This window comes from Accipiter gentilis, chromosome 14, assembly GCF_929443795.1.
Source record: "Accipiter gentilis chromosome 14, bAccGen1.1, whole genome shotgun sequence".
In the NCBI taxonomy this organism is placed as follows: Eukaryota; Metazoa; Chordata; class Aves; order Accipitriformes; family Accipitridae; genus Astur; species Astur gentilis.
The window spans coordinates 30,252,763-30,264,820 of record NC_064893.1 but is presented as its reverse complement, the minus strand read 5'-3'; the positions used below and the strand labels follow the sequence as shown (position 1 = coordinate 30,264,820).

The window sequence follows — 12,058 nt, the reverse complement described above, 5'->3', positions numbered from 1 at the left end:
GAACACAGTTTAGTGGTGGACTTGGCAGTTAGGTTAACAGTTGGACTCAATGATCTTAAAGGTCTTTTCCAACTTAAACAATTCTATGATTCTATTATTCTATCCACTTCCCTGGGCACTGCATCACTCCTGGAGCAGAGCTGCTGGTGCCAGGGCTGAGCAATGCCTGTGGCAGGTGCCTGTGGGCCTGGATACTCTGAATAGCCCTCCCCAGCTCTGGGCAGAGTGTCCCCATCTCCCTCCCTGTTGGCAGTCCAACTGGAAGCCAGATGTACTATTATGTCTCCCAGTAAGAATTTACTGCTCATTAAAAAATAATCTGTGATACAGTTTCCCTGAAGCAACAAAAGAGCATCATCACCCTCTTGCACCATACTAAATGTGGACGCCTAAGCTGCGGCCAGCTGGCAGAGCACTGCTTGCAAATGCTGATGCCGGCAATATGCCTTTGAAGAGGCTGCAGGCATAGATGAAATGGTCTCGCAGGAGTTCAGTAGTCACTTTTTTTTTGGTCTCATAAAGCAGCATCCAAATTGCAGAGCTGTAGAGGAGTTATGGCAAGGAAAGAAGAGGAGAACCTGATTTTTTATTTTTTTTTTTAAAGTGTTGTTTTATGAACAATGTTTTGCTGTTTGCCAGTCTGGGGGTGTCAGCCTAAAATGTCCCCTTAGGTAGGGATTTGAGGAGTGCTGGCTGGCCAAGGAGGGCATGGGCAACTCCCTGACAGCTTGCTGACCTTTCATGTGATACGGCAGCAGGATCTCTACGTGCGTTCACAGGAGGCAGGTCATGCAGGAAGCAGCAGAGCCATTGCCCTGCCCTCACCCTCGGATGCTGGCAGTGCCAAGGCTGTATTGCTGGCCCTGAGCTGCAGGCCTGCTGCCCACACGCAACATCCACAGGGCAGATCCTGATGGCCAAATGCTGCTCTTGGGTGTTTGGGTGAAAATGGGCTTTTGTAGGGTCTGATCTATCACTGGTTGCTGACCTTTTGGGAGTGAGATCACACATTCCCCTTTTCCCTAACCAAAACTTCTCCTTGCTTCCAGAAATACACATAAATGTATGTGAATAGGTGTGATAAAACATCGCAGCTTCTATTGTTTTTCTTTAAAGATGGGATGTTTGTAACCAAAGGGAAAGAATGAGTGTGTATGTTATTTATAACCCATATTTCTGGCTGCTTTGATGGTGGTGAAGGTCAGGTGGACAAAAGAGATTGCTGATGAGAAGCCTTGAATGCAGGAGTCCCTGTGCCCCGCAGCTCCAGCAGTTGCTCTCCCCTCTTTTGCAGCTTGCCAGTGCTCTCGGGAAGGTTCCCTGCACAGCACCTGCGACCAGGAAACGGGGCAGTGCAGCTGCCGGCCCAAAGTGACGGGACTGCGCTGCGATAGCTGCATGCCAGGCGCCTACGGATTTCCGCACTGTGAAGGTAGCCCCTTTTTCCCTGATGGGGGGGGACTCCGGTGTCTTGGGACATAGTGGTGCAGCGCTGGTAAATGGACTTATCATCCCCCAAGAGCTTTGCAAGGGAAGAAATAACTGCCTTTAGGGACAGCTGGGGTGGTGTGAGCTATCTCTTTATAAATCCCTCCTTGTGCCTCTCTTTTCTAGTGGGCTCCTGTAACCCAGCAGGGTTGGTGACTGCAGATCCCTCGCTGGCCCCGGTGAGTATCAGATGAACCCACCAACCCCTGCAGGTCATTTTTGTGTGATCCCCTTTTTCTCACTTTGGGCCAAGTCATTCCTTAAGCACAGCCTGAAAACAGCCATTACCCATGCCAGAGTAGCAGACACCACGTTCAGCCACCATGCTGCAAATTCTCACCTGCTCTTTTTTCTCTCTCCCTTTCCCCAGGGCTCCTGCACATGTCGGGCATACGTTGAAGGCCCAGCTTGCGACAGATGCAAGCCTTTATACTGGAACCTGACTCCAGAGAACCCCTACGGCTGCCTGAGTAAGGAAATGGCATTGGCACAGCCCCAAAAAGTCCCGTCCGTGCTGTAATGGTGCAAGACCCAAACCCAAGCCAGTGGGGACCATCATTGCTGGATGGAAGCGATGCCCTTCCTTCCATCTTTACCCTGAAGTGACATGTCAAAGCTGGAGTCGTCTGAGTAGTGCCACTTGGACCAGGGAAAGGCTGTAGCCTGGAGGTTTTTGCTTGGAATGAAACATAGAGCTCATGTAATGAGTTGTGCCATTCTCAGCCCTCCCTGCAGACTTTGCACACTTAATTTTTCATGGCCAAATGTGCAGAAAAGGCAAAATGTCTTTGGTAGTTGTGTCCTCAACAGTAACTGTCCAAAATTAAATGTGAGCCCTTGTGCAGCACTACCCTCTACTTGACCAGTTTCCAGCCTCTCTTATCCCTGCCGGTGTCCTCTGGTGTGGTGGATACTGTCCCCCATTGGGCTTCTTCTCAGAGGCTGATTGATCTTTTGGCTTTCTTGTTCATCTCCCTCTCTCCAGGCTGCAAGTGTGATACCAAGGGCACCGTCAGCGGAATCGCGGAGTGCCAGCAGGTAGATTTGCTCCTCTTTGCTTTCAGGCACCTCTGAGTGTGTGCTGTGTTGGGAGTGTTTCAGCTCCATCTCTCCCAGCAGCTGCTGGAGAGGCCTGTCCTGACGCCGAGTACTCAAAGGTTGCACCACAATCTGGGCTTGCATGAGAACATAGGATTAAGACCTGTCATAAATTAGGCACCTAAATATTTCAGGGTCTGGCCCAGGATGCCTGGATTTTTGTTTGCTTGCATTGTTGGATAATTTAACTTATCTGGCCCACCCACACACAGGAAGCAGTGTAGAGCATGACACTCAAAATGCTTGTCCAGTGTCTCAGACTAGGATCCAAATAACTGAGAAATGGCTTGGCCGTGACGAGCAATGAGAGGGAATGAGCTTCCATGCCTGCTTCTCCCCTAGGGTGACGGGCAGTGCTTCTGCAAACCGAACATCTGCGGCCAGTTCTGCTCGGCATGCAAAGACGGCTACTTCAACATGGAGAATGCAAATTACTTTGGCTGCCAAGGTGAGCCCCCATCGTGATATGTTGGGCGAGGGAGGGGGCCACCAGTGGCTCTGCATATACCAACTGACTTGGCCTTGAGAGAAGGGGCAGGAGATGTCCCACCTTTTGCTTTTGATCATACCATGGCCCAGAGCAGGGGCTGGGTCTTGGTGTGGATCTGCGGACCGGAGTTCACACTTTTAGTAGCGTTGGACATGGGTCCATCAGGCTGGGGAATGGAAGGCCAGGAAAGGTGTCCCTTTGGTGCCAGAAACCGGTGTGTTGTAACCACTGGCCATGTCCTTGCAGCTCTACCCCTTCCTCCTGTTGGGATCAGGTGGGTATGGACATGTGGGGTCGGCTGCTCTCCATCGTGCCCATGGGAAGCAGGGAAGGAGAAGATCTGGCCCTTCTCAGCTGGCCCACGCAGTCCTGGCAGGGCTGGGAAGAGGCAGCAAGGCTGCTGCTGGCGGCAGGGCTGCGGCACCCAGCCATGAGGGTTTGCAGACTTTGTTCCTCCTGCAGCCGTCAGCCGTCTGGAAATAACTCAGTGCTGAGGTGGAAGAGGAGCGGATCCAAGTGGGGCCGGGGCCAATATGAAAACGGATACAATGGAATAAAAATAGTGGCCCCAGCCTCCCCGCCCGCTGGGGTGCGCCTTTGATTAGTGACCAGGAGCTTGTTAGTGCGGCGGGAATGTAAACAGGCGCTTCCTGCCCACAGGCTGCCGGTGCGACGTTGGCGGGTCCCTGGGGCCATCCTGCGAGGAGCGGAGCGGAGCCTGTCGCTGCCGGCAGAGCACACGCGGCCCCACCTGCACCCAGTAAGCTGCTAGCAGGAGATGCACCTTGGAGCGCTCTGCCTTCCCTTCGCTCCCTCGGGGACGGTGTCCTCTGCCACCACAGGGATGGGGACCTCATCGTCTGGGCTGCTGCCACATTGGCCGCGTGCCTGGTGGAGGTGTCCTCTTGCCTCTCCCTCCAGGTAGCCCAGCAGGTAACGGTGCTCCCTCTCTTCCCCAGACCTGCGCGGGACCATTATTTCCCTGACCTTCACCACTTGAAATTCGAGCTGGAGGAAGGCACCACGCCGGCTGGCCGGGCTGTGCGCTTCGGCTACAACCCCTTGGAGTTTGAGGGCTTCAGCTGGCGAGGATACGCACAGATGTCCTCCATCCAGGTACGCCTGGTGTCTCCAGCCCAGCCCAGCTCTCCTTGGGGAGGATGCAGCTGGTGGAGGACTGACGTGCTTTTGGCACATATCTTTCACCCCGAGTGCTTCTCAAACCCCCAAAGTCACATGATGGCCAACATAAACAAGCACAGTGTATATATAGCCTGTTTGCGCAGATATTTCCTGTAGTGCTGGGGATGGCATAGACTGATGAGGGGAAAGATCCTAAATTGGGAATCCCCTGACATCCTAATCCATTTAGACAAAGGGGGTAGCTTGGTGATTACTTACAGGGATGTCTATAAACACTGTCTCTGGGTTTCCTTGTGGCTCTTTCATCTGACTCTGCTCTTTCCTGCAACTCTCTGCATAACCTTCCCTCCGTTTTCCAAAAATAAATTACCTCCTCCTCAGCTGCCGTGTTCAGCTTGGACCTCTTGTTACCATTCTGCCTCTGCTCTTGCTATTAGCTGTTTTGCTGTGGCGATGGTTTACACTAATCTGGAGTTGTCTAAGTCCTAGAAGTGAAGCTATTTTGTCTGTTGACCCTTTTTTCTCCTCGGTGGATTCTTCTTCTGCATGGTCCCCATGGAAGTGTCGCCTGTGTGTGCGCTTAGAAATAGGGTGCAGGGCAGCAATTCTCGGACAGTTGTCCCATGTAAGATGCTCCTTATTGTGGTGCATGTACTTTCAGTTTTCTTCACTTTTTCATGCTTAGGTAAAATAGTAGAGGGGCCAAATGCATTAGCCATTTCCCATTGAATTTGTAGGTAGGAGCTAAGCAATGAACTCCTGTAGGCTCCCTTGAGAAAACCCCAGCCTTACAGCTTAAGGATGGAGCTTGTGCTCAAGCTCATGGCTTTTGTTTTGCATTCAGTGTTGGCATTTGAGATAGAAATAGGCCTTTATAGAAGGGCTAGCACATGGCTTTTTGCTGGCAGGTCTCGCCTGTAGTTTGCTCTCTGCAGGGTCCTTCCAGTTTGCTCTCTGGTAGGAGGCCAGTGTGTAACTGGAGCTTTGAAGAACACAGAGCCCTCGTTAGGAGTCTCCCTGGGCAGAACCCAGCTTTTAGGCAGGAGGGTGTTTAAGCAGAGGCTTAGATCTCTTTGAAATGGGTCGGACTTAAGCATCTCCCTAACTGGGGTCTTGCAGAACAGTATCCACGCAGATGGAGGCCTGACAGCCCCCATCAGTGGCACACTTCGTTAGCACCACTAGTCCTTAGCATCGCAGGTTCCCGAGGACAAGGCACCAGCTCAATTTGCAGCCTCTGTAGGCATCTAGGCAGAGCCCTGTAAATACAAGGGCAAGAGCTTCAGCGTTTGGTGCCTGCTAGCTGGTTATGGCACACTAAGCCCAAAAGCAACACGCCAATAACAAAAGCAAGAACTTCTTAAAACCTTTCCTCTGGCATGGCGTGTGCCCCAGGATAGCCCAACCACCCTGCTGTGCCACAGTGTCTTCCAGATGTGATCAGAGCTCTTCCACCAACTTCCTCCAGGCAGGTCGCTCCCTTGGTGGCTGGCCCCAAAAGGGACAGCGTCACGAGGCATCCGTGCCATGACTGTGCAGTAGGGCCAGCGTGCTTGTCTCCTCCTTGCGCTGTGGCATGTTGCTTTGGGAGCAGTGAGCCGAGCTGCTGCGCTTGGGCTGGTAGCTGTCGGCGGTGGAGGTAATTGAAGGTGTGCTCTGCTTCTCTCCCCTTTCTCTCTCCCACCAGCCCAAGGTAGTGGTGACTCTCAATGTGACCTCCCCCGACCTCTTCCGCCTCGTCTTCCGCTACGTCAGCCGGGGGCCCGCCAGTGTGGAAGGGAGGGTCTCGGTCGTTGAGGAAGGAAAGTTTAATGTTTGTGGCAACTGTAAGTGCATTTTTCACTTCTAGACTAACTCAGAGCATCCCACACTGCAACACTGCTCCTCTGCCCCTTCTCCTGCCCCAGGTGTGCCCGTCCAGGTGTGCCCATCTCAGGTGGCTGGCCAGTGCCGTGCCATGGGATGGCAAGGGAGGGGGAAGAGAGGCAGGCAGGCAGGCAGGTAGGCAGGCGGGTAAGGCTCTCCCGCAGAGCAGGTGAGCAGCCAGGAGCTGGCCCCCCAGTGACATGTGCCCCGTGTGCTTTTTTGCTTTTTGCAGAATAAAATCAGAGTCACTGTAGACGTGAAGGAGGCAGAGCTCTATCTGTTCCATGTCATCCTGAGGTATATTAATTCAGGAGGGGCCACTGTGTATGGCAAAATTACAGCTTATCAGCCACGAAGGAGAGGTAAGGATCCCAGACTGCTCTGCTCCCCTGCACCATCGCCACCTCCTCCCCATCCCAGGCAACCTTCTACATCATCCTTTCCAGAAGATACCTCCATATGGCTTTACCCCATTAGTCCTGCCCTTCCAGTTGAAAGGCTGATTTGAGTTGGCAGCTCCCCCTATTTAACAAAGCAGCAGCAAGCTGGCCTCCTGTCCTGGGGCTGCACACTGAGGACTGTTAGCAGCCAGGCTGGTGTGAGATAAGACTGCTGTACGACTTGATACAGCCTTTCCAGCATGGGACAAGATCACCCCGGTGTCCCAGGCAGAACTGAGCTCAGTTTCCATGAAATCGGAGTTGGCCATGTGCTGGGAACTGGATCCAAACTTTGGCAGCTGGACGTGGTTTTATTTCACAGGTGCCTTCATGTGGCAGTCCTGCCCTTGCCTTGTGCATCTCCCAAACCAGGCTTCTGGCTTCACACGTGGTGTGGAGTTTGGAAGTGGCATGGAATTGCACGTGTTATACAGGCATTGCACTCTGGTGCACTGTCTTCTCATCAAGCCATGAGCTGCTGGAGAAGAAGACGACCCACCAAAAGATGGCTGAACAAGCCTAGAGATGTGGACAACAAATATTCTGGGAATCAATATGAGCAAGACTGCATGGGGACAGACCTGAGGCCATGAAAGTGCCCTAAGTGGGTGGTTGACTGATTGATTTTACCCCTTCTGATGCTACAGCCGCATCATCCCACTGAAGCTCTTCCTCCGGACCATACGTGCACAGCACAAGGCTGTCAACACCAGCTACCTAATTTATCGGTGTGTGAAGTTCTCCCTCTGTCTTGAATTCACATAGAAGGTGTTTTGCCTTTGATGTGATATGCAAGGTTTGAAAAGCCAAGATACTATTTTTCTTTTTTTTTTTTTTTTTGAGGGGAAAAATAGCTGGTTATTTTATAGCCAGTCATATTACGCAGCAGAAAGACGAGAAGCATGAGCCATGCTTATGCTTCAGGATCCCACCAAAGGTCAGGAAGTGTTTAATCTGTCCTACCCAGCAGCAGAGCAATGTGCTTCCCTCCTTGCTCAGAAGCAACATTTGATTTTTCTAGTGCTGAAGGCAAGCTGCCAGACTGATGCACCAGCAATGAGATCCAGGAGGGCAGCTTTCTTGATAGGCCAGACTGGCTCCAGAAATACTGAGCCACATTCTGCCCAGGTGGAATGGGCTTCACATGGTAGAGGACAAGCAGCCTGGAAAGAAGATAAGTTGGAAGACGTGGCTTGCAAAAAGGGAAGCGTTTTCTGAATATATGCTTTGCAGACTGGTTTCTCCCACCCCACCTGCGGAAGCCATCTCAGTTTGAGTTGTGTCTCATCTCAAAGGGATGTGAAAATTCAGCTTGTCAAGAAATCTACCCCATTGCTTGTTCAGGGAAATCTCTTCTTTCCTTGCATCCTCACCTCTGCTTCCCATCTGAGAAAGCAAGGGCTCAGCCTCAGCTGATGCCAGGCCTGTTGCAGAGGGAGCACACCTGGGAAGGGGCCGACCCATCCCAGCAGTAGCGCAAGCCCTTGCTTTAGCTTCTGGTCCTCTGCATTATACCTTGATGTCCATGTACCACACCAGGATAGTCAGTGTGCCACATTCCCCACTTCTTTTTTCATCTCATCTGCTCGCCTTGCAGCCATACTCAGTGAATCCCTCTCACCTGTGCTCTTCAAAACGCTCCTGAGACTGCTAGACAGGCAGACGGTCTGCTTCTAGGTGCTGTATTGTTACTGCATCCATAGTTAATGAATTCAAAGGTTATGGGACTGTGTCAGCTGAGCCAAGGAGCTGTTCAACAGCAGTAGGATCAGGCCTTAAACCCATTCTGTCCTGTCAGTTAAAATTAATGTCTAAATCTCAGATGCAGAGAGTGTGGCTGGCAAGAAAGACAGGAGCACAGGTTGGGGCTTTGAGAGTTTGCCAGAAGACAAGTATCTCGCCTGTGGAGCTGGGGTCAGAATATCCCTGAGGAGGAACATATCTCAGTGATTCTTTTTGTCTGTCTCAGAATAAATTCTTCACAGATGAGTTCCTTCCTTCTCTAGCTAGCAAAACACTCCTTGGCATGTAATACTCTGTGCTTTGCAGTCCGGGGATACAGAGCACACTGTGAGAGCTGTGGATTAGCACTAAGGATTGTAGTGATTTATGTTTTTTCTCCCATTAAGCTACTGAGCAGATTCAGAGTGGATATCTCTGTTACGGGACAGTGTGGGATTGTGGTGCATTTGCTATGACAGCGCCGAGAGAGCAGGAGCCCAAGACTCCCCGCTGCACTACAGAGCTGCTTCTCTGAACGTAGCCTCCTATTTGCAGCCCCAGGTTTTCCATCCCAGTCCCTTCACAGCCTCTCATCCCTCCCGCTCCAGGTACAGAGCAGACCAAGCAGATTGTCTTTGCTCCCAGCACGGAGCCAGCCTTTGTCACCGTGCCCCAGAACAGCTTTGGGGAGCCCTTCGTACTCAACCCCAACACCTGGTCTCTGGTTGTTGAAGCAGAGGGTGTGCTGCTGGTAAGGACCAGCCCCCATGCTCCATCGACCACAGGGAGCTTCTGCAGCTCCCTGGGGGCAAGTGTCCCAAACATAACCAACTCTCCCATCTCTCCTCCTAGGACTATCTTGTTTTGCTACCCAGCTCATACTATGAAGCTCCAATACTGCAGCTAAAGGTCTCGGAGCCATGTACCTACCAGCCAGCCCCAGAACAAGCCACCCAGAAGTAAGGATCTCCATGTCTTTGTGCTGTGTGGGACCTACTCAGCTCCTCTTGGCCTGGGGTTAAGAAATATATACAGTCCTTACCCTGTGAGGGTCTGGATGCAATAAAACTGCTTAGTGGAGGACTTTGCCATGGTTGATAAAGCCCACTGAACTGCACTGTCCCAGAAAGCCAACACATAGATCTCATCCATGTCACAGTCAGTCTGTGTGTTCATGGACCTGGAGGGCCAACTCATCCAGTAAGACCATAGCCCTCTCCTCTGCTAGGCTGGGGACCCAGTGCTGGGTTGTATGTTAGTCAACAGCCCTGGAAAATGGCTACAATGATTTAGGTCTTGCTGGACTATTTAAAGTGAATGGGCAGAGCATGGTAGTGTGTAGAGCATCTCAGTGCATCTGCTTGCTCTGCCCAGAACCTCTGTCCATCTTGGCAGGAAGGCTGGTTGGGCTCTGGACACCAGTTGTCCCTTCTACTACAGCAATGGTCCCTGGGATAAAGCACATTGCAAGGAGAGAAGCTTTTTGGTTTTACTGCCATTGTGGGTCCTATAATACAGAATCTCTTGCTCCACGCTAACTAGAGATGTTCCTTTGGGCAGTGGAGCCTTCATGTTGGACTACAGCCTTTTACAAATCTTGCTGGTATCAGGCTGCATGGGTGCTCTTGACTCTTAACAATCGTGATGTAACAACCATAATTTGCAATTTTTTTCTTAATGTTTTTAGCTGCCTCTTGTATAAGTACCTGTCTGTAGATGGCTTCCCTGCTGCATTGGGCGTGGATGCGGTGTGCAGGCTGGACAACCGCTTACCCAGAGTGTGTCCCACAGAACAGCTCACCCCCTCCCATCCGCGGATGGCAACATGCAGCGGCAGTGATGTGAGTGGCACTTCTGTTTCATCCCTCTCATGGGCACTGCGACACTCATCCCTCTGCTCCCACCATCTGGTGCTTTACATACAGCCAGGCAGGTTACCAGAAGGGCTTTGCACCTACGTGCACCCCACTGTTGCCCCATCGCTCTTGCAGCTGTGTGCTTGTGTGCCCTGTTGTTCAAGGCACCCAAAAGCAGTGTCTCACATGCAAAGGGCTTGCAAGGACATGGTAAGAGTTGTCCTGTTGTCCCCTGAGCTGCAGAGGAGGCTGGTTTGTAGCACAGGCATCCTGCACAGGCTCGCTATGGGGAGTGGGACAGGAGACCCTCACTCAGCCATCTCTCTGCCCTCCAGGTGGAAGTCCAGCTGTCCCTGTCTATTGCCCAGCCTGGGAAATACGTGCTGGTGGCGGAGTACGCCAACACCAACGCTTTGCAGACGGTGGGCATTGCTGTGAGCTCGCCACACTTAGCCATGCAGCAGGGCACATTCATCTTCTACCCGTGTGTCTACAGGTATGGTCATCTCTGAGACAGGGAAAGGGACAGGCAAGGACAGCCTCCCCCCGGTCGAGTTTTTTCTGCTTTATCACATGAACAAAGCAATGCCTTAGTGTTGTACATCTAAGCTGTGTATGTTCAAACTCATTCTATCTGGACATGGATTTTAGTGACAGGCCATCTCTGGGAGATATGTACCTGTGGCAACATTGTCCTCTAATGCCTCTGCCAGGAGATAATCTGTTGCGTCTGTTTACAGCTGGATGTATTGGTAGAGGCCCTTGATTTAGGGAATGGCCTACAGGCAGGTTTATTGGAGCTATTGGTGCAGGTCAAACCTTGTCCCTTTACTGTGGAAGTGTCTGACTTCAGACTGCAACCTTTGCAACAGGAAACAAATGTCTGGGGTGTCCTTGGGAAAATTCACTCTTATGACTTGCCAGAAAAGGCATCAAAAAATTTCCAGGGACTTTGTATAAATACCTTCAGGACATACAGCTGGCAAGACAAGAAATAGGTCATGACCCAGCTCAAGGCTGGCTTCAAAATCTGTGTTTCTCTTACAGTTTCCTTTGTCGAGGGATTGCTGTAGATTCCCAGAGCCGCATGGCAACTTTTGAACTTACCTCTGAGGCCACCATTCGGTTCACCTCTGATCTGGCTGACTTCTTCCTGGTAAGCCTCCTTGCAACGGCTGCTCTGTTGACGGGTTGCGAGGAGAGGCAGGAGCGGCATTGTAGAAGGGTTTTCTAGTCCTGTTTGGACTGGATACTAGATCTTAGTCTATGTCATGAGCAGTCCAAGGTGGAGACTGGTCAGTGCTGTGTTTTGAAGTAGATCATGGGACTGGGATTTGGGAGAAGATGGGGAGAAGAAGCTGCTCTGGGCGGAGGGAGCTCTGCAGCAGTGTGGCAGTGCCTCTTCCTATTTTACCTTGAAGAAATTCACAATTGCTTAGCCCAGGATAGAAGAGTCCCTTAAATATTTGGAGCTCCTAAATGCCTTAGGGCTTGTGCTAAGGAAGAAGGGGCAGTAAACAGAGATGTGACCTGCCATGCGTTAGCTGAAGTGTCTGTATTAGAGGTGCTTCATGTGGTCAGCCTGATCGGTGGCGGGCACAAAAACTGCTGTAGGCTCCCGGTGGGAGAAACTGTCACGTAACTGGGCGTCTCTTTCTTTCACGTGTGGCAGCACAAAGTGTACCTCATACCTGCTGCACAGTTCACCATGGAGTTCATCGAGCCGAAGGTTCATTGCATCAGCGTTCATGGCACATTCTCATCCAACAGGTAAGAGTCTCGGGTCCCTCAGGGTTTTACCATGAATGTGGCTGTTTCCAAAAGCAACTGCTTCCCCCACTTCCCTCTGGTTTGGAGCCTTTTCAGTTCTTGACACAGTAGAAAGAAAGCTCTGGCTGAGGTGAAGCGCCTTGCCCGTGTCCACCAAGCAGGTGGCAATGGAGTAAGGACTGGAA

The 12,058-nt window shown here is 51.6% G+C and overlaps 1 protein-coding gene across 1 annotated transcript in view; it reads left to right on the top strand.

The window, feature by feature from the left end:
* LAMA5 (laminin subunit alpha 5) overlaps positions 1 to 12,058 on the top strand; it is a 96,055-nt gene that overhangs the window by 60,172 nt on the left and 23,825 nt on the right. Inside the window, exons 16-29 of the mRNA XM_049816352.1 lie at positions 1,295 to 1,432; positions 1,615 to 1,667; positions 1,859 to 1,958; positions 2,474 to 2,526; positions 2,929 to 3,034; positions 3,737 to 3,836; positions 4,036 to 4,192; positions 5,907 to 6,045; positions 8,856 to 8,998; positions 9,100 to 9,206; positions 9,935 to 10,088; positions 10,439 to 10,599; positions 11,151 to 11,259; positions 11,776 to 11,873. Of these exons, the coding sequence (XP_049672309.1) occupies positions 1,295 to 1,432; positions 1,615 to 1,667; positions 1,859 to 1,958; positions 2,474 to 2,526; positions 2,929 to 3,034; positions 3,737 to 3,836; positions 4,036 to 4,192; positions 5,907 to 6,045; positions 8,856 to 8,998; positions 9,100 to 9,206; positions 9,935 to 10,088; positions 10,439 to 10,599; positions 11,151 to 11,259; positions 11,776 to 11,873 (1,618 nt within the window). The remainder of the gene's footprint in view (positions 1 to 1,294; positions 1,433 to 1,614; positions 1,668 to 1,858; positions 1,959 to 2,473; positions 2,527 to 2,928; positions 3,035 to 3,736; positions 3,837 to 4,035; positions 4,193 to 5,906; positions 6,046 to 8,855; positions 8,999 to 9,099; positions 9,207 to 9,934; positions 10,089 to 10,438; positions 10,600 to 11,150; positions 11,260 to 11,775; positions 11,874 to 12,058) is intronic.